General features: G+C 39.2%; 1 protein-coding gene across 2 annotated transcripts in view; it reads left to right on the plus strand.

Annotated features, from left to right (window-relative positions):
• Window positions 1-21,734, plus strand: part of LOC126248871 (pancreatic lipase-related protein 2-like) — a 148,314-nt gene extending 126,580 nt beyond the window's left edge. For both annotated transcript variants that reach the window (XM_049950317.1, XM_049950318.1), the window contains 2 exons: window positions 18,334-18,522; window positions 19,030-21,734. In XM_049950317.1, the coding sequence (XP_049806274.1) occupies window positions 18,334-18,522; window positions 19,030-19,120 (280 nt within the window). In that variant the 3' untranslated portion in view covers window positions 19,121-21,734. The remainder of the gene's footprint in view (window positions 1-18,333; window positions 18,523-19,029) is intronic.
• The last annotated feature ends 868 nt before the right edge of the window (window positions 21,735-22,602 follow it).

Genomic DNA, 22,602 nt, shown 5'->3' on the forward strand with positions numbered 1-22,602 from the left:
TTCATTTTGACTGTAATGTTTGTGTCATATCCATTTCCAATTGCTATTTGTTTGATTATCTGTAGCTAATTTTTGTAGTTGTCATCACTGAGTGTAGCTTCGTTCAGTCTGCGGAGTATGTATTGGAAGGCAGCTTGTCTGTGTATTATTGGGTGATTTGTGTTTCTGTGTGTGGCTGTGCTTGTGGTGGTGAGTTTCCTGTACATGGAAAATTGATGTTGACTGTTCTGCCTGTATATTGTGAGGTCAAAGGAAGCTTCCTTGACTTTACACATTGAAGGCAACTACAAAAATAAACTACAGATAATCAAACAAATAGCTCTTGAGAACAGATACGATACAAGCGTTATAGACAAACTGAATCACAAAATTAACAAAAAGATGAAAGGGGCACTTATCACAAAAAGGATTGTCACCACTGTGCAAACACAGACACACAAAAGATAAACACGCAGAACACAAACACACAGGACTCACACATAACCACACAATAACAAGTATCTCCAACAACAAATGGTACGTTCTCACTTATAGCAACAAAGAACTCGCAGGATAGGAATCATATTCAAAAACCAAAGACTGAAAATAGCCTACAGAACAGATAACTCACTACGAAGGAAACTAAAGACAGACAATACAAAAAATGGCTCTGAGCACTATGGGACTTAACCGCTGAGGTCATCAGTCCCCTAGAACTTACAACTACTTAAACCTAACTAACCTAAGGACATCACACAAATCCATGCCCGAGGCAGGATTCGAACCTGCGACCGTAGCGGTCGCGCGGTTCCAGACTGTAGCGCCTAGAATCGCTCCGCCACTCCGGCCGGCGACAGCCAATACCAACTTAGACAAACACAGTAGATCTGGTATTTATCAGATGATATGTCAAGACTGCAGTTCAATTTGTATTGGTCGGACAAGCAGAAATTTCAATATTAGATACACAGAACACAGGAGAGCACTAAAAACTAGCAGGTGTCATTCTGCACTCGTATAAAACCTTACGAATAAGGTCCACAGACCAACAAACGTCAACACTGACCCAAAAACTCTCAAATGCAGGAACAGCTCCACAGAGATCCTAATAATTGAAGAAAATTATGATACACAGAATGCCATAGTAGAAGGAAAGGAATACATATCTCCCTGCAATGTAACTCTGCTCTCTGTCCTCAAAGAGCTGTCAGACACACTAAACCCAAAACGAGCTGGCGCACACGCACGCACGCACGCGCACACACACACACACACACACACACACACACACACACACACAGACACACACACTGTCTTTCACATAGAATAATAATTTAATGCCAACCATAAGTTTAACATAGCCGGTCATAAATTTTTGGTGTAAATAATTTTCCTACATTAAGTTCTCTATGCTTACCAATGACGAACTGTGAACGAAATCAGCTATAGTGCGCAAAATCCAGAAAGCCACAGAAACCACAACATGTTTAAACAAGGTCTATACACTGTGTGCGAAAAGAAGTGAAGAATCCAGAAGACGTGATCGGATGTCTACGTAGTTTCACATACGTGCACACCATTAGTGGATACATAAATGATAAAATTTCAATTCCCCTGTGACAAGGAGAACAGTCACAAAGTGCTTTAGTGTTTTTCGTGTTTGGCGTTGTTACCAGCCGTGGTAGGGTATAGAAGGGACGTAAACATGGTCAGATGTTGTATGATCACTGTAAAATACATGGATCTGCCACATACTGTTATGGAACAGCGTTATCAGCACATTACAGAGTTTGAATATGGTCTCATTCACAGTCTCCATTTGGCTATCTGGGCGCGGCGTACAATATCCAAATCTGTGGAGCATTTGAATGTGATAGTGGCCTGATGTTGGACTGCAGGGTAATGCGAGGGCAGACATATCCATCGTCAAGGTTCTGACCGGCCATGTCTGTGCACCAAACAAGCAACCCCTTCACATGTGTACCTGTTTTTGTTTTTTTTTTTTTTTTTTAGATGCACAGTGCCATTACTCCTATAGCATTTTGATGTGGGGAGCCATTCAGTATGACTACAGGTCATAGCTGGTAGTGATTAAGCGAGCACTGATATTCACAATCGAACGTCACAGGCATCCTGTCTAGTCTGTGTCACTTCTCATGCGATAGTATAATGTTACTATTTTTCAAGAGGACAATACCCTTCACACATAGTACAGTTCTCTATGAAATGTGTGGGTGATGTTGAGGTAGCCCCGTGGCTAACAAGATTCCCCGATTTGTCCCTAATCCACTACTGGCCATTAAAATTGCTACACCACGAAGATGACGTGGTACGTACGCGAAATTTAACCGACAGGAAGAAGATGCTGTGATATGCAAATGATTAGCTTTTCAGAGCATTCACACAAGGTTGGCGCCGGTGGCCACACCTACAACGTGCTGACATGAGGAAAGTTTCCAACCGATTTCTCATACACAAACAGCAGTTGACTGGCGTTGCCTGGTGAAACGTTGTTGTGATGCCTCGTGTAAGGAGGAGAAATGCTTACCATCACGTTTCCGACTTTGATAAAGGTCGGATTGTAGCCTATCGCGATTGCGGTTTATCGTATCGCGACATTGCTGCTCGCGTTGGTCGAGATCCAATGACTGTTAGCAGAATATGGATTCGGTGAGTTTAGGAGGGTAATAGGGAACGCCGTGCTGGATCCCAACGGCCTCGTATCACTAGCAGTCGAGATCACAGGAATCTTATCCGCATGGCTGTAACGGATCGTGCAGCCACGTCTCGAGCCCTGAGTCATCAGATGGGGACGTTTGCAAGACAACAACCATCTGCAAGAACAGTTCGACCACGTTTCCAGCAGCATGGACTATCAGCTCGGAGACCATGGCTGCGGTCCCCATGACGCTGCATCACAGACAGGAGCGCCTGCGATGGTGTACTCAACCACGAACCTGAGTGCACGAATGGCAAAACATAATTTTTTCGGATGAATCCAGGTTCTGTTTACAGCATCACATGGTCGCATCCGCGTCTGGCGACATAGCGGTGAACGCACTTTGGAAGCGTGTATTCGTCATCGCCATACTGGGGTATCACCCTGCGTGATGGTATGGGGTGCCATTGGTTACACGTCTCGGTCACCTCTAGTTCGCATTGACGACACTTTCAACAGTGGACGCTACATTTCAGATGTGTTATGACACGTTGCTCTACCCTTCAATCGATCCCTGCGAAACCCTACATTTCAGCAGGATAATGCACGACCGCATGTTGCAGGTCCTGTACGGGCTTTTCTGTATACAGAAAATGCTCGACTGCTGTCCTGGCCAGCACATTCTCCAGATCCCTCACCAATTGAAAACGTCTGGTCGATGGTGTCCGAGCAACTGGTTCGTCACAATACGCCAGTCACTACTCTTGATGAACTGTGGTATGGTGTTGAAGCTGCATGAGCAGCTGTACCTGTAAACGCCATCCAAGCTCTGTTTGACTCAATGCCCAGGCGTATCAAGGCCGTTATTACGGCCAGAGGTGGTTGTTCTGGGTACTAATTTCTCAGGATCTATGCACCCAAATTGGGTGAAAATGTAATCACACGTCAGTTCTACTATAATACATTTGTCCAATGAGTACCCGTTTATCATCTGCATTTCTTCTTGGTGTATCAATGTTAATGGCCAGTAGTGTAGATTATGTGTGGGACCAGCTCGCACGTTAATTCTGTGCCAGTGCCAGTATATAGAATATTAAGGACCAGTTACAACCACTGTGGGCTAGTTTGTCTCAGGAGAAGGTACAACGGCTAGATGATACCCTTCCAAACTGAAATAGTCAGTGCATCCAGTCCAAATGCAGTGCAACGTCGTACTGATAAGTGGGCTCATACTGCCCAAGTCTTTGCAATTCTGACTCGACTTTCCAAGCACCGACATAGTATCACATACCCTACCAAACAACAAACGTTAATTTTCTTTTTCCTCCCGTTCACTGTAATTTACTTCTATTGTCAGGCAGTGTAGAAAATAATTTTGTCTGATTTAAAATTTGTGAACATTTTATTTAAAAACTGAAATTATATACATGGATTCAAATGCAGTTGTTCCTCTTATTTAATAAAATAAAAATAAAAATACTCGCTGATGATGCTATAGCTTCAGCAAAACATGTAGAAAAGAAAAAAGAAGTGTTTGTCCAAAGGAGAATCATTCCAAAAACAAATTTATTTGTAAACAAACATGGACTCAGAAGTGATGCCCAACCTCATATGAGCCTACTGTAACAGAAGTTACAAGTAACACTGCATTCAAATATAAATAATTTAATGTACGGTCATTAGACGTTATGTATAAGGAATTACAGACCAGAAACATTTTGTGGACAGTTAAAATGGAAAAAGGAGGACTTGCAACATTTGTAAAAGTTAGACACAATGTTACTGAACAATACTTCTCATTTATTTGTAACTGTCTACAGATTACCTCTAGGAAACTTTCAGCTATGTATGAGAAATATATATGCATTACTGAGCTACCTGTCAAACAAGAAGAAACAGTTTGTAGTTTGTGGCGATAGATTTCTTAAAATAATCTGACATGGAAAATGAATTGCAATCATTACTTGGCTGTCTCAGTCTGATTTCAGTGGTAAATTTTCCAACTCGCATGTAGCAAGACAGTGAGACCCTGATTGATAACATTTTTATAGACAATGCTCAGGCTGAAACAGTTAACAAATACCAAATTTGTTAATGAACAATCTAATCATGACGCACAATTAATTGAAAGAAACAATGTCGCGCCTTACAACTCTGAAGAATTTTGCATACATAGTAGAACAGGGCACAATGTTTTAGGTGCTGGTAAGTAGTTCTAAGTCTATGGGACTGATGACCTCAGTTGTTAAGTCCCATAGTGCTTAGAGCCATTTAAACCACTTTTTTACTGTGTCCCCACAGAAAAAAAATATATCTAGAAAGAAATGCTACTGTGAAACTAAATACAGGGGATACATAAAGTCCAGGAACACTTTCAATTGTTCATTGCACAAGAAATAAACATTGTACAGATGTCATACATATTGAATTTTGAAAAGAAACTCTGAAAGCTTTTTTTACAAACATTTAATATGCAAACCATAAGTGACCCGGCAGACGTCAATACGGTAATCGAATTCTTGCCATACCCGACCCAGCATTGCATCATTGACTGTGGCAGTCGCTTCCTGTATTCTCTTCCGGAGCTCTGCTACATCACGTGGTAGGGTTGGTACATACACCCGATCTTTAATGTGTCGCCGCTGTGGCAGAGCGGTTCTAGGCGCTTCAGTCTGGAACTGCACTGCTGCTACAGTCGCAGGTTCGAATCCTGCCTCGGGCATGGATGTGTGTGATGTCCTTAGGTTAGTTAGGTTTAAGTAGTTCTAAGTCAATGGGACTGATGACCTCAGTTGTTAAGTCCAATAGTGCTTAGACCCATTTAAACCACTTTTTTACTGTGTCCCCACAGAAAAAAAAAGTCACACGGAGTGAGATCTGGTGATCGGGGAGGGCATTTCATGAAACAGCTGCCCCGTTCTGTAGCACGGTCGAGCATCGATGCAGCAGCTCAGTGTTTAGGTACCCACGAACTTCATGATGAAAATGGGGTAGAGCCCCATCCTGCTGTAAGATGAACGGAGAGTCCGATTGCATTTCAGGTATCAGTCATTGCTGCAACATGTCAAAGTAGGAATATCCAGCGACAGTGCTCTTGGCAAAGAAGAATGGTCCGTACAGTTTTCGACGTGATAAGGCACAAAAAACATTTACCTTTGGGGAATCACGCTCAAATTCAATGCATTCATATGGATGCTTTGTACCTCAGATATTATGCCTGTTGACTTTTTATTAGTGTTAAAAGTGCTTTCGTCGCTAAAAATTAAGCGATCAACAATGCCAACCCCATTTTCATTCAGTTGTTGCAGCTACGGACAAAACTCAAAATGCTTGTCTTTGTCGTCATCATTGAGCTTCAGGACTAGCTCCAATTCGAATGGTTTCATAGGCAGCTTCTGTCGCAGGAGTTTCCACACAGTCATTGAAGCCATTTCAAGTTCACATGACGCACGACGCACCGATTTCTTTGGACTCCTTATGAATATCTCTCGTACACACTCCACATTAAATTCAGTCACACTGGGACGTCCGCTTTTCTTTGCTGGGCACAAGCAACCCATCGTAACGAATTTGTTGTGCTAGTGGTAAAGGCCTTCCTTGTTGGTGGCTTCTTACCGTACTTGATTCTAAACATCCGTTGAGCAGCTGTAGCACACTTGTTTTTGTCGAACTCCAACACACAGAAAGCTCGCTCTGCACCTGAACTCGCCATGTTTGCGTCTAGCGCTGACTATCGGCAAATCACCAAACTACGCTGTGGCGGAATGCATGAAAAGAAACTTTCAGGGTTTCTCTTCAAAATGACAAATGTATGGTATCTGTACAATGTTTGGTTCTTGTGCATTAAGTAATTGGAAGTGATCCCTGGCTTTACGTACACAGTGTAAATTCCGTAGTAGTTTTGTGTCGATATTTGAAAGTGGTTTTCGTAAAACGTTATCCAGAAATTTTTAGGAGGGATTAAAGTTTCATGTAAGAGGAAAAGAGTAAGTCATGATCCAACATTACTTGCATACTGCAAAATGTATTGTAGTATCTTAAGGAAAGTTATTAAAATGTCGAGAAATGTGAACAATTTGACAGAAACTATTAATGGAGGTAGTAAGATTGAAGACTATATTTCATATAGTGAAACAGGAGACAGAAAAACTAGCAGTGTACGAGACGCCACAAAAATTGAACTAACTGACTGTGTTATGACTGATAATTCACGTGTTGCAAGCATTTTTGGCAATCACTCTCTAAATTTAGCAGCAAAATAGAATTAAATGGTTCATTTGAAGAAGCAATAGAATGTGTCATTAAAGTCGTTCTACTAATCTTGAATCAGCTAGAAGTAGCACTGACATCCCCCACTGAAGTTAACGGAGTAACAAGAGTTTTAAAAAAGCAAATATCACACTGAATAGTTGTTCTAACTTAATCTCCTCAGTGATATATGCAGTGCATCACTGGCACAGGGAATTTTTCCAAACAAGATACAATATGCAACTGTTACATCTGTTTACAAGAAAGACTTAAATAATTATTGTTCAGTTTCCTTACTTACATCATTTTACAATATATTCGAAAAAGTAATGAACTCAAGAGTAGTCTCACATTTGGATTCCGAAAGGGTTACTTGGGTGAGAATGCTATATACACAGTCACTCACCAAACCGGACAAACCTGAGATAATAAAATGTCGCCAGTTGGCATTTTTGTGGTATTTACATGTTTGACTACGCAGCTCATGTTACTCTCTTAAAAAAAGAAAAAAAACACTTAAGTTTTATTGAATGGATGACTGTACAGCCAACTGGTACAACCAGTATGCATCACACTTAAGAAACAGAATGAAAAAAGTTGGAGTGAATAATTCAGACAATGCTGGAGGGAGAGAACACTTTAGTGACTTGGAAGAAATCATGAAATGAGTCCCACAAGGTTCAATTTTGGGTCCACTCGTATGCCTCATACATGTGAATGATTTTCCACTTAACATTTGTCGAGCTGAATTGCATTTTTCCAGAAGAAACTAATGTTTAAACAAAACCGACCAGAGAGAAAGCAACAGAAAGTATTGTTGCTGATGCTTCCAAAACAGTTATAAATTGGTTCTCTGAAAATGGACTTTCCCTTAATTTCGAGAAAATACATTGTATCCTGGCTTTTCTCTGGGTTGCCAGTAATAATCTGTCCCCTGGTGCGAGGAAAATTTGGAAAGACCAATAATATCAACCGACAGGCGTAAGAAGCAGATGACTAAGACATGCAAAAAGAAGAAGAAGAAGAAGAAGAAGAAGAAGAAGACATTATATTCATTTCTATACAACAAATTTTGTCATTTCTACAATTGATTTAGCACATGAATGGGGGTCAGTAAACAAGATACAATGCCCCCAATTTTTTGGTGTACATATTGATGAAACTTGAACTGCAAGAAGAGTATTACTGAACTTCTCAATCAATTCAGTTCAGCTACTTTTGCTCTTCATGTAAGTGCTAGGCTTGGAAAAAAGCGAATCAATTGCCTGGCGTATTTTACATATTTCGACTCCATAATTCGTTATGAAATAATTTAATAGGGTAACTCATAATTCAGAAAGAAAATATTGATTACACAAAAGCAAGCTGTAAGAAAAATATATGGTTTTCACCTGTAGTCGTCACGTAGCTGTTCAAGGAGGTAGGCGTTTTAATTACACCATCACAATACATATATTCGCTAATGAAATTCGCCATTAATAATCCATCACAATTTGAGAAGAATTCAAAACGAGACGGAAAAAGGCATTTATTACTCATTATTAAAGCTGTCCAATGGCTGAGAGAGGAGTTCAGTATACAGCAAGATAAATTTTTGATTGTTGTCCTGTTGACACAAAATGTCTGACAGGCAGAAAAGCAATCTTTAAATCTAAACTAAACTCATTTCTCTTCGGCAACTCTGTCTTTTCCATGGACGAATGTTCCTTTAGGAACTGGTATCCCATAAATAAAATTAATTTTTTCGTATAGTTGCATGACATGAACTAAAAATTTCATGTTCGTTAACGTTGACACCAGTTAGACATATCCTGTAAACTGATTCTATCCACATTTTGATAAAATATTTCGTCAGATGACTTACAGAACTTGAAACTAACTAACCATTTATTACTTACTATAACGTTGTGACTCACAATATAGTAAACCAAACCACACACATTTAATTTCCTATACTATAATTATTACTATAAAAAAATTACTAACTACATCGTTCTCTTGTTCCTCACTTTTCCGATTGTCACATCTGGCTGCTCAGTTTACCATGTACCAGATGTGCAACTGTAATGCATGGCTGTTAGGATCATACTGTTAATGTCTGACTCCACATTACTTTTTCCAATACCAAATAATAATCTTTTTGCATAATTGCACAATCACTCTGCCTCCTGTTCTAATTCTTTCTGATATGCCGTCTCCTATTGCTCTACATCTCAGTGCCATCCAGTATTATGTCCTTTCTAAATACACTTAGGTCTTTTATCTTGGATATTAATAAACCGCTTCAGCTGATTTTAGTCCTTTATTTTTAAATCATTACCTGTTTCGTGGCTCTAAGAGCCACATCTACAGGTGAATGTCTGCATAACAATAAAGCAAGAAGGAATAACTACCCTGAGACATCAACTGATGTGATAATTTCCGAAAGTTGTTTTAAGATATTTAAAATTTTAAAAAATTTTAAAAAATTTATTGTTATGCAGATGATCACCTGAAGATGTGGCTCTTAATGTCATGAAATCGGCATTGATCTAAAAATAAAGAACTAAGTACAGTCGAAGCGGTTTTCTAATACCCAAAATGATTAATCATAGCTGTGGTTGCCCTGTCTAGAACGTTGTCTGCATTAGATCTTTTAGTTTCCTGCTATTTGTTACACGACAGTATTGTTAGTAACTATTTCTAATTCTATTCTTTGCATGTCTTTCTGTCCTTCGATGCACTCTAGTTGCGGCAACTACGACAAACTTGTTTCATTATCCACTTAGCATTTGTATTAACACTTTTCCACCTCTGATTCCATAGTTATTAAGATTGTTGCTATATAGCTGACCTCGTCTAGTCCATCTGGCTGTCTTTTGTCATTATATCGATTACTGCTGTCTCTCCATTTTAAATAATTACCAACACTTATGTAGGTTTCTCTCTACTTAGCTTTCTGTATGCTGTCTCTCCATGATTTCTCTATATCGTATCTATTTCGGACTGCGAGACACAGGATGATCCATTTTCCTATAAAATCTCTAAAAATCAGTACAAAATGTCTCAAGTAGTGCATCAGTTTCCATTGTAAAGTTTCAGGCAACCTTGTCTTAAGTATTTAAATCTACATTAAAGCGCTTAATGGTCTCTCCAGACACACCTGCTTTTACAATAGCTGCTGACAGATATCCCACATAACTAATTTCCCTCCTTTATATCAAGAAGACTACAAAAATTGTTTATCCATACGAATCCACTAAGCCGGACCCCAAAAATTACTAAGAGAGTATAATGATAGGGACACATGGTTTGAATGTTTCTATTTACTGGTTGATCCATATATAGCCCCTTCTAATTGCTCACTGGGACGGGTGGCACTGTGCTAACACGCTGGATTCGCATTTGGGAGAACAGTGGTTCAAAGCCTCGTCCAGAGTTAAATTTCTGATGATTTCCCTAAATCCTTTGAAGTGGATATGACTGATTTCCTTTCCCACGCTTCTCTAAAATGAGCTCATGCTTCGTCGCAAATGACCAGGACGTCCTAATCTTACTTTTCCAATTAACCTTTTGCAATGTTCTCGCATTAAATCAGATGATACTGATGGAATTTGATTGTGAAATGAAACACTAAAAGTAGTCGATGAGTTTTCCTGTTTGGGCACCAAAATAACTGACGATGGACGAAGTAGAGAGGCTGACTAGCCACAGCAAGAAAGCTTTTCTTAAAAAGAAAAAAATTGTTAACATCAAATATAAATTTAAGTGTTAGAAGGTCTTTTCTAAGGGATTTTATAACACTCCTGCCTACTACTGCTATACCATAACCTTAAAGTTGGAGGCAGGTCGTGAAATAAAACTATGTTTTTAAAGCAATTATGGTATAAAGCAACAGAGCAGTGTTACCCTCTGAGAGGAATTTTGTTGTGTTGACCGTGTTGTACCTAACGGAGGTGGCTTATCGGAAATGAAAGTCATAATTTCGTAAATATTTGAATAGTACAAACAATGTTTTACCTAGCTACACTGTTTAAAGAATAAGGAAAACGATCGCCAGCCTAATTAGGCAAGAGAAGATTAACGTTCTTGTTTAAGAAAGTAGGTACGAGTAACTTCAACGGAATAACACAGCCTATATTTTGCCACACGCGAGTGCAACGAACTCTGACACCTGCATATGTTCACGGTCAAGATTGGAAGCTAACAGAGCAGAACAAACTATTTGCATAAATATGACAGATAACGAAACACACTATTACTTCCAGTGCTTATTCAAACTGAATGGTCGTTATAACGTTATTATTACTATTCACTACAGAATCATTAATTGGACATAGGTTCAGTATTATTGGTCAAATATTTTCCTAGCTGACATAAAATTATAAATGTAGTTACTACATTTTTATGAACTAGTCACAGGTTAAATATCTCTCAACTAAATACTATTCTATTTAGAATGAAAGTTAAATGGAATTCACTAACAGGTTACTTCTCACTGTCTTTTGAATAAATAAATTATTGTTTTCATAAATAGCGGTAAAGGATAACCTGTGGATCTTATTACACTATTAATATGCACTTTCAATACCCAAAAGAAACAAGTGCTTAGCAAGCATTCAACTTTCCATAACTGCAATTCAAGACTTTTACTGCAGTGAGACACAATGTTGACAAATTTACAAGAAACTGTCTCACTTTTTAAAATTTACTACAGGCTGTGCTATGATCATTAACTAAGCAAAACTTTATTAGCCTCAGTTTTAAGAATTTTAATTTTTTTTAAAAAAGAAACAGCAAATTGTCTTTATTACCATAGTCTTCTACTTTTAAGCAGAAATGATTAAATAGGTGACTTTGAAATTACACAAAACATTAAATTGGACTGTTTCCATCACTGGGAGGCTTTCACAAAACTATAGTTACTACCTCCCACAATTTCACTAAATCCACAGTACATCTTAATGCTCTCTTCTTACCAAAGATCAAACAACATTATTTAATGATTTGAGGCTTTAATTTTTTCCACAAACTAGGACACTCGGTAATCATAGTTCAAACGGAGAGGAACCTGAGAGGTGTTATGATAAGGAAAAAATCGAGGTAGGTACATAAATTCAGTTATAAGTTACCTTATATTTGTGCACACTAAAACATCCATTGAGCTGATCCTTCACTGTACATTATTATAGTGCTCCATTATAGTGATTGCGCAATGTGGTGGCGATTGCATGTTGGTAGGTGGAATTGCAGGTAGAATTGCTCGACTCTGTCATTTCTTGGTGGCGATGATGGATACCAATTCCACAATCGTTCCAGCTATTTATCCATCCATCCGAGGCATTGGAAAGTGGTAGAAAAAGCCTCTCTCGGAACCAGCACAATATACAACTTTTACATGGTAGCGCACAGTCTAGTAGCTCGTCCCCGACTGACTCTTGGTTCCACCTTTTCTACCTAGCCAACCAAAATTTGCGCGCGCTACACAGTTCCGTTCCCGAGGGGAACCACACTATCTTTTACACACAAAATAACTAAGATTCCTAAGTGAAGGTCAGCAGTTTACATAACAGCAAACAAACATTTTAAATAAAAGAGAACATTTGCACATATTAGTATTTCTACAAAAAATTATTCACCCAAATTCCAAATGTATACAGTAAGTTTTGTCTCCCTCCAATTGAGACAAAGAATTTAAATGACAGATATACTACGCTGCATAGAATCAAACCATGACATCAAAGTTTTTACAAAGAAAGGAGTATACAATTTTGTGTTATCGATTCAATCAAACATATTTACAGAAGCTCAACGATGTAACATTAAATGAAACAAAAGCAAAATAAATCAGTAAAGCATTAGAGCTATTGTGTTACAATTTGTATGGAATGTAGTCACGTACAAGAGCGAAATGTGGAGGATAAGCAGGCCAGATACCAAGAGAATAGAAGCTTTTGAAATGTGGTGCGATGGAAGAATGATGAAAATTAGATGGGTCGGATGAGCACCTAATGAGGAGATACTGAAGCGAATTGGGGAAATAAGAAATTTATGGCACAAACTGACAAAAAAGAAAGTATCAGTTGATGGCTCAAGTCGTGGGATAACAAGGAATTGTCAATTTATTAATGGATGAAAATGTAGGGTGGAGAGAGTGGGTAAAAATTTTAGAGGGAGACCAAGGCTTGAACACAGTAAGAAGGTTCAAATGGATGTAAACTGCAGTAGCTATGTATATTTATATGCTGAATTACACAGTGTCTGCGTTTTTCTGTATTCTCTTCTGATTTCTCGTGCTTAATTTATTCATATCATACGACACTTCTCTTATATGTAAAACATAAGGAAATTTTATCACAGTTTTCCGCTTTTTCTACAAATACTACAGTTCTACTCTTAATGGTGTTGGAGTCCCATTTCTGACGTTTTTCGTTAAAAAATAATCACTTCAAAAATGTTCATATGTGATAAATCAGGTTTCCTGCATGGCCATATATTTTCCTTCAACCACTTTGACAGCTGTTACTGTTGCTGTCGCACCTACCCAGAACTATTTATCTAAACCAGCGTCAAACAACATATACTTTACTCTTTTTGCCAGCTTTCTCTCCATGTGCTCTGCTGAGGAGAGTACGGAATAGTCATCTGATGATTAATACTATTTTTGTTCAAGAGCTTCTCAAAATCTTTCTTTCTCTCCTCCTTACCACTGTGTGAGCGAATTATTTTTATTTTCTTTTGATCTAGATTTTTGAAAGCCTTGAAAGCCCACAATACACTGAGTTCGTCGTTTAGAAAATACATATGCACATTTCTGGAATAATCATCTAAGGAAGTAATGAAACGATTCCTACCTCCCAGTGATACAGTTTTTATGAGACCACATATGTTGCCAAGAATCAGCTGTAAATGTAGTGAAGCTCTTGAACCAGCATTATTGAATGGAAGTTTGGTTTGCTTCGCTTCAAGGCTTATTGTGTTTGTAAAAGATTTTTACTACTTACATGAGACAAGCTTACACCTGCGGTACAGTTTATTTAACATATTTCGAATTCAAATGTCCCATGAAACGATTCCTACCTCCCAGTGATACAGTTTTTATGGGACCACATATGTTGCCAAGAATCAGCTGTAAATGTAGTGAAGCTCTTGAACCAGCATTATTGAATGGAAGTTTGGTTTGCTTCGCTTCAAGGCATATTGTGTTTGTAAAAGATTTTTACTACTTACACGAGACAAGCTTACACCTGCGGTACAGTTTATTTAACATATTTCAAATTCAAATGTCCCATGCACAGATTCCACAGGATAATAGCATTTAATTCATGAAAAGAGATTAATTTAGCAATCATGTTTCTGTGTGTGTTTTTAGTATACATAGGTTACTCATCAAATTTGCTGAAGACACAAACGTTCTCCCGCTGTTGTATCACGCCTGAAATTTACTTGGTATCCCTTACTGACGGTTGCACTAACTGGATCAGCAGCAAATTTTAGTACATATAATACGTCTCTTTCTGAAGCCTTCTGTTTCGTCACCATTCGGTGTCAAATTGACATTTCCCAGACTTCCTATAGCAAGTGGTGTCTTGCTGGAAACAGTTATGGCAGGTATCGGTGGGTTGTCTACGTCATACATCCAGTCACATCAATCTGTTATGTTCTTTGAAACACCTGAGTCCGCATACCATATTTCCGGATTCACTGAATGTGAAGAAGCTGTAAAACATGCGAAGAAAATTTAATATTTTTCAGATATACTTGTTGTCTTTTTTTTTTTTTTTACACGGGACTGTCGGGGAAAGTGGCCATATTTTCTGCAGTTGAGTACCATGGCCCCTTATCCCCTTCGCTGTGTTTTGTTTCTGCGTAGGTTTTCTTGAAGAGTGTTGATCTCTGTGTCTCTTACTTCTTGCAAAAGCTGTCTTATAACGTCTGCACTAACTCTTATGCCCGAGCATTGAATTCCCATTACCATCAGTTTGAATGATTCAGGCAAATCAGCCACGTGAGTGTTCCAGGCTACTCATCACTTACACCAAATATAATGTTCCTTAATGTATGAGCAGTTGATGTGATTCCATTCACATAATCATCGGCACTTTTAGACGACTATTAAATAGTGGTAATAAAGTCCTTTTAAACCACTGTCATCGAAACCTTGCTCCAGTTTCTCTCATACCTCCGCAGCTATTGGTAATCTTGAATGGGCATACAACTGATTGGATCTAATAATGAAATGAGCTTCGCACTTGACTTCCTTCTTCAGATTAGTGTTGGTGCAGCACAGTCCCACAGTTCATCATATTCTAAATGATCGTGTACTGAGAACTTCTAACTTAGCTTTTTATCATGTCTGATGAGTTTCTCAATGTAAGTTGCTTTTGATTGGAAATTGACATAATCTCATTTCAAAATCCAAAGAAAAATACGAAGAATAACAGTTTATATGCATGATAGATGAGGTTACATTGTTAGCACCAATTCAAAAGAATTTCACTGCATTTTTGATCACTAATTGCATCAGTAACTGTAAAACAAATACAACCATGATCTCTACCATGAAGAAAATTATATGCACTTATTTGCAATAAGAGGTAAGCCTTCTTTAACTGTTAAACGCGATAAGAGAAAAATGTGACTTTATTAACTCCAAAGATTATACATAACACAGAATGGAATTTCGCAGTCAGTGAATATTTATATATACTCCATAAATTTATGAGACTGGAAAAATACACAACGTTTTGCCTCCTGATGTCTAACAGTATGTCCGTTTTATAGAATGTGCAGATACACAGGCTGTGCAAGATTTTGTTCTGTGAACAAAAGAGGGCCATAAACTTCCAATTATAAGACTGCACAGAACACTTTGACTTTTGAAGAGTCATAGACGTGCTGCATGACTGTTCCAGTATTTTCTATTTAAAGATTCATTAATTCTTTCTGTTCAATGCGCCAGTCACAAAAAATATATCTCTCACTAAAGAAAAGTCTCTCATCGAAACACATCTTTGTCCCTCTGTTATTGCATCCTTGTGCTAAGAATAACTGACGTACTCACTTAGTCCTCAGTCCAGTTACAAGCGATACGATTTCTACTTCAACGGTTCCATAAGTTCTTTCAAATGGTCAGTTTTGGATCGCTCATCGACTGTAAATTACCTAGGAAACTTGTCTCTCTACGCATTCAAACATTTCTTGAGCAATGTTTGGCCAGTGGGGGAACTAAAGTTGAGAATAGCAAAGCAAAAACAGAAATGTTAAACTACGTTTTCATATGTTCCTTTACAAAGAGGAACAGGGAAGTATTGCCTTAACTTCATCCTTATACCACTGAGAAGATGTGTGAAATAGATGATAGCGTCAGTGTGGTGCTGAGAAACAGCTGAATTAGTTAAAATTGAACTGAGCCCCAGGGCTCGATGGAATCGCCGTCAGATTCTATATCCAATTTGCAGCTGAGTTAGCTCCTCTTTTAACTATAACCTGTGGTAGATTCCTCGAACAAAATACTGTGCCCAGCAGTTGGAAGAAAACACAAGTCATACAGAAGAAGTGATTAACAAAACTTCATCCTTGACATCCATTTGTTGTAGAATCATAGGACATATTCTCATCTCAAACATGGTGAGGTATCTCGAACAGAACGATCTCCTCCACCCCAGACAGCATGTATTTCAAAAACGTAGATCATGTGAAACCCAACTGGCACATCCTGAATGCCATGGATCAAGTAGATGCAGTATTTCTCTATTTACGAAAAACGTTGGACTCAGTACCACGCCTACGCTTACTATCAAAAGCACGATTATACGGGGTATCAGACGAAAGATGTGACTGGACTGAGGATTTCTTGGTAGGGAGGATGCAGCATAACATCTTGGATGGAGAGTCATCGACAGGTGTATAAGTAACTTAGGGTGTTCCCCAGGGAAGCGTGTTGGGTCCCTTGCTGTTCATGTTGTATATTAATAGACTTCTCGACAACATTAATAGTAATCTCAGACTTTTCGCAGACGATGCAGCTATAATGAAATACAGTCTGAACAAAGCTATACAGATATTCAGTTAGACCTTGATGTGATTTCGAATGGTGCAGTGACTGGCAGCTTGCTTTTAATGTTCGAAAATGTAAAATTGTGCATTTCACAACACAAAAAACATAACATCCTATGAATATAATAGTGAGTCGCAGATGGACTCTGTGAACTCATAGAAATATTTGGTTGCAACACTTTGTAGGGACATGACGTGGAATGATCTCATAGGCTCAGCCGTGGGTAAAGCCTGTAGCAGACTTTGATTTATTGGTAGAATACTAGGGAAATGGAATCAGTCTACAAAGGAGATTACTTACAGATCACTAGTGCGACCCATCCGAAATCCTGCTCAAGTGTGTGGGACCCATACCAAATAGGACTGACGGAGGGTACTGAACGTATACAGAAAAGGGCAGAAGGAATGGTCACAGGTTTGTCTGACCCGCGGGAGAGTGTCACCGAGATACTGAAAGAACTGAATTGGCAGACTCTTGAAGGTGACGGAAACCATCCCGAGAGAGTCTACTAACAAAGTTTCAAGAACCGGCTTTAAATGATGACGTTAGGAATATGCTATAATCCCTACATATCGCTCCCATAGGGATCATGAGGATAAGATTAGATTAACTGCAACACTCACAGAGGCATTTAAACAGTGACTTTTCCCGTACTCCATACGTGACTGGAACGGGAAGAAAACCCCAATAACGGGTACAGTCAGACGTACCATCTGTCATACACTTCACAGTGATTTGCAGAGTATAGATGCAGATGTAGATGTTCATTTCTTCTCGCAGAAGTGTAATTGCAAATTAAATTATGACTTGCCACACCATTGTGAAATCATGTTCTCAAGTGTTGTTACGTTTTGTCAACTGACTGATGCGAATGGAAGTAAAGCACAGCGTAAACTTCCTCTGCGTCTATTGCCATTAATAAAAATCTGTGAAACGCTGCCCGCATCTCGTGGTCGTGCGGTAGCGTTCTCGCTTCCCACGCCCGGGTTCCCGGGTTCGATTCCCGGCGGGGTCAGGGATTTTCTCTGCCCCGTGATGGCTGGGTGTTGTGTGCTGTCCTTAGGTTAGTTAGGTTTAAGTAGTTCTAAGTTCTAGGGGACTTATGACCACAGCAGTTGAGTCCCATAGTGCTCAGAGCCATTTGAACCATTTTTTTGTGAAACGCTACGCTAACGGAAAAATCAGAAAATTTCTTTGGTTACTCGGTATGACCGCTAAATTCTACAATATTGAGTAGAAAGATTGATGAAATTGCTACAATCATTTGTGATTGTTAAGTAGTGCGATATTTATAGCCCCCGAAGCAATTAGCTGGAATTAGAGTCGAAGTTAGCAATAATACTTTTTAAAAATTCTGTCTAATATGCTGTTTTACAAAACCCGTAGACATATTTGAAATGTTTTCCAGGTTCGCAGACATTGAGGAAGGAGGGAGAACAATATGGGGACTTGCTGCAGCAGAATATTCCAGTATTGATCCTGTAACTACTCCTAAACTTGTGGCAACTCTCAGTTGCTCAAATACAGCCAGATTAGTTGACTCAGTACCTGTAATATCGGTGCAGTCAGTATCAGTTGCAGACCTTCACGGAAACAGGTAAATATTTTACGCATTTCTCAGTAACTATGCTGTAAGTCTATCAACTTGAATTCCGCAGTCTCTTTCATTTAGCTGTGATTTTTGTATGAGTTAACAGACTCTTCTTTCTGATTACTACAAGTACTGTGGCTCACACACCAGAACAAACAACGTTTCAAACGTTTTTTCGATAAATATTTGTTTAACAATGGCGTATTGTTTTACCTACTATATTGGGTCTATTGTTTTTTAAAAATTATTCCTGCATGTGCAAAAGAGCGTCATGAGCCATTTTTGTCAGCAACTGAACGTCTTCGAAGATTTACAACTTTAACTTGTGGAACTGACTCTTGTTTTCTGAAATTTTATCTGAAGAAATTTAAATCATAAATTATCGGAATGCCATTTTGCAAATCATGAGTAGTCCTTATATGCGTAACGATTGTACTTACTTAAAGCAATTACGACATACATTAGAAGATGGCGTTTGAGATATTAATTTCTAATTGGGTGTTTCTGTTTCAGTTGGAATTACTGCGGCGGTGAAGCTATTACAGTAGAAAGAAATGACCAAATTTCCGAAGTTAACTTCACATTAGTTAACAAGAACTGTTAGCATATTTTGTTTGACATTATGGTGAGCCCATACGTTTCATATATGAATTTCATCGTGCTGATTTTTAAATATGTAAATTCTGTGCTGGAAAGCAATTAAGTCTGTGGAATATTAATATTCTGTGCCCAGTATTAGATCGAACTGAACTCGAAATCTTTTCTCATCCTCAACATATATGCCGTACTGTGCGGTACCATAGAAGAGGAAAAATGGTTGTACACAAGCATTCATACAAAATATACACTGCCGGGGAAAAATGGGACATCTTTTTCTTTCAGAGGTGAACAATTCATTCAAGATTTATTGTTGCAACAGCGTACATGGAGTACATGAAATTATTCTATTTACAGATCAATAGCACAAGCGGTTCTGAGGTACCTGGAATTGACACATGATGAAACACACATATTAGTATGGGGTGTAGCCTCCATGGCGGCAAAGCAAACGCTTACTCTGGATTCCAGTCGATCGTGTAGATGGCGAATACTGTCCTGGGATAATGCCACGCCTGCTCGACCTGTTCACATACTTTTTTTAGAGTTGTTGGTTGACGAGTCGCACGAGTCACTTCTCGTCCCGCTATATCCCTCACATGCTCCACTTGACACAAGTCCGGAGATCGAGCTGACTAGGGAAGCTATTGCACATCTTGCAGAGCACGTTGAATTTCATGGGCATTGTGTTCGCGAGCATTATCTTGTTGGAACAGCACATCCCCTTCTTGTTGCAAGAACACGAAAAGAACAGGTCTAACAATATTCATACCATGCGCTCCAGAAAGACCAAAGATGGACGAGGGTTATAGCTTAATGTACCCCTCACCATAAGGTCTGGGCTGGGACCAGAGTGTGTTTGACGAATGCACTCTACGAGACAGCGCTCATCAAGTCTACGTCGTACGCACAAACGAGCATGCTAGCGGAATCTGCTTTCATCAGTGAAGATCACGGTGCCCCATTCCATCTTCCAAGAGATCCTCTGACGGCATTAGTCGAGCTGTGCACGTCGATGCTGTAGCGTGAGTGGAAGAAAAGTTACTGATGTGTGTGCCCGTAGTTTCACTGCCAAAGCACGTTCGCAACAGTTCGTGCTGACACGTCTGGACTCGAGTGGTGAAATTTTGTGAACTATCAGGCCTCATCCCTAAACTGTTGGGAAATGGCGGCAGACTTTAGTACGTTATAAACTGCTCTGCATGTGGGGACAGCCTTCGTCCCCACCCATGAGATTTCCTGTTGATTTTTCATCAGGGCGCTGATGACCGTGATGTCGAGCGCCCCCTCAACCCAACTCATCAACATCACGTCTGGACTCACAAGCTCTCTTACCTGTGCTGTGGTAGCTGTATGATCTGCCACCCCTGCCCTTACAATACGACGATTCTGGCTGCTCAAATGGCTCTAAGCGCTATGGGACTTAACATCTGAGGGCATGAGTCCCCTAGACTTAGAACTACTTAAACCCAACCAACCTAAGGACACCACACACATCCATGCCCGAGGCAGGATCCGAACCTGCACCGTAGCAGCAGCGCGGTTCCGGACAGAAGAGCCTAAAACCGCCCGGCCACAGCGGCCGGCGTCTGTGCTGCGTCGACGTCCAGAACCTCCTCTACGGATGTGAGAATGGTCACATGACCATTGCACAATGGCACAGCACGTCCAACTTCGGCGGCAATTACCTGAAAGGACCATCCCGCCACTCGGAAGGCCACAGTTTGACCCCTCTCAAATTCGCTCAATTGGCTGTAGGAAGCACGGGCGAGTCTTCATGGCATGGTTACTGTTTGCTTCACACGTTTGCGTCATACTGAGCCTTCTGGCTGTGAGCATTCCCAGTTAAAGGATAGACACAGATGTCGCTGTGATAGCTATGCCACTGCGCTATCTGCTGGCGGGCGATGTTGAAACCATTATCAGTACATTAACTATCCCCCATCTAGCATATGCCGTCGTCGGACCAGAACTAATGTCGTCTTTCCAGGAGCACTAATTTTTTCCGGCAGTGTACTTTGACGTTATTGTAGTCTAATCTTGTACGACCCTAAAATTATGTCTATAGTGAACGTAGAGAAAAGAGAGCTGCATTATAATAAACTGGCTACTCACATAAGAGACATACCACTAAAGATACAAACATCGTTCTTTCTCACCTCACATTTATTGTGATCTCATTAAAGTATATTATGTGATTCTTAACGCAGTTACTCATTTATTTTTATTGTGTAACACTCTTCAAGTACTCGCAAAAAATAGTTACATTCTGGTTTCTTTCGGTACATCCATACTATTTTGTTACTTTTTGGCCATAGTATGTCATTGTCAGCCTTACACTCGCATTATGATCTTCCGTGATCTCATTATTTTATTACTGTTAAATTAACTCCTGATCTCGTTCAAAGCAGCACTGGCATGATGTTTCCTATATCCAATGCTGTTCCTGTATCCAGTGCTATTACTGTTGTAACTAATGTAAGTACTTCACCTGAGTTTCACAGTCTATGTTTTTCTGTGCTCGTGATATGTTTTGTTTATGTTGCATCACCTGTTACACGTTGCGTTTGTTAAATGTGTTTTGAAGATGAAAAGTCTTTGTTTCAGACCATCCTGAAAACATGTGCAAGGTACAATGTTTCCATGCCGTTTTTGTGGATGTAGATGAAGTGTAATTTCAATAATTACATGAGATTTTGTTTTTTATTGGTGGATTATCTTTTAAATATTTTTAATAACTTTATCCTTTTCCTTAAATTCCCTTCGAAGTCACCAGTTCTTTGTATAATAATTTATGTAGCGTAGCATTTGTCTAAATGAACTTTTTGGGCTTCTTATCAAGAAAAATTTCCTACTATTATGAGTATACTCCATTGAAAGTATTTTTTGGAAAATAAATAATAGTAGTAGAAGGAGTAGCAAAAGAATTTATTTCTGGGATCATTTTAGAGATTGGTATTAGACATATCAAGTTATAAACAAATATTTAAGCATACTACAGCGATAGTTTACTACAGTTATATTACAATATCATTGCAGTTTACTGTCAAAGACACGTAAATTTTTTTATGCCATCGCACTTCCACTCACTCCTCGTCCATTACTCCACTTATTCATTTGCAGTATTTGCTTCTATGGTCTGTTGTTTTCTCGAAAGTAGCTAAAACAAGATGAATAAACAGTAGTGGGGCCAGAAAAATGCGTTGTATACCCTGTGTACATTTTTATCACGTTGCCTTTCTCGCAAGTTGAACTGGTACAAAAGTAGTGACAAATCGAGAAACGCTTCCTCGATAGTTGAAGAATATCAGATAAGTGATTCCTATCTTGTTATTACTTTTATACTAACTAAGTACCTGGCGTTACCCAGGTATTATTTATTCCAATTCTATTAGTCCATCTCCTCTTTCCGCTTTTTCCTGTCTGTCTCCCCTGACCTCTTTCTGTCCATCTGCTTTTCCATCCTCTCTGCGTCCACCTCCTCTAACC

This window comes from Schistocerca nitens, chromosome 3 (assembly GCF_023898315.1).
Source record: "Schistocerca nitens isolate TAMUIC-IGC-003100 chromosome 3, iqSchNite1.1, whole genome shotgun sequence".
Taxonomy (NCBI): domain Eukaryota; kingdom Metazoa; phylum Arthropoda; class Insecta; order Orthoptera; family Acrididae; genus Schistocerca; species Schistocerca nitens.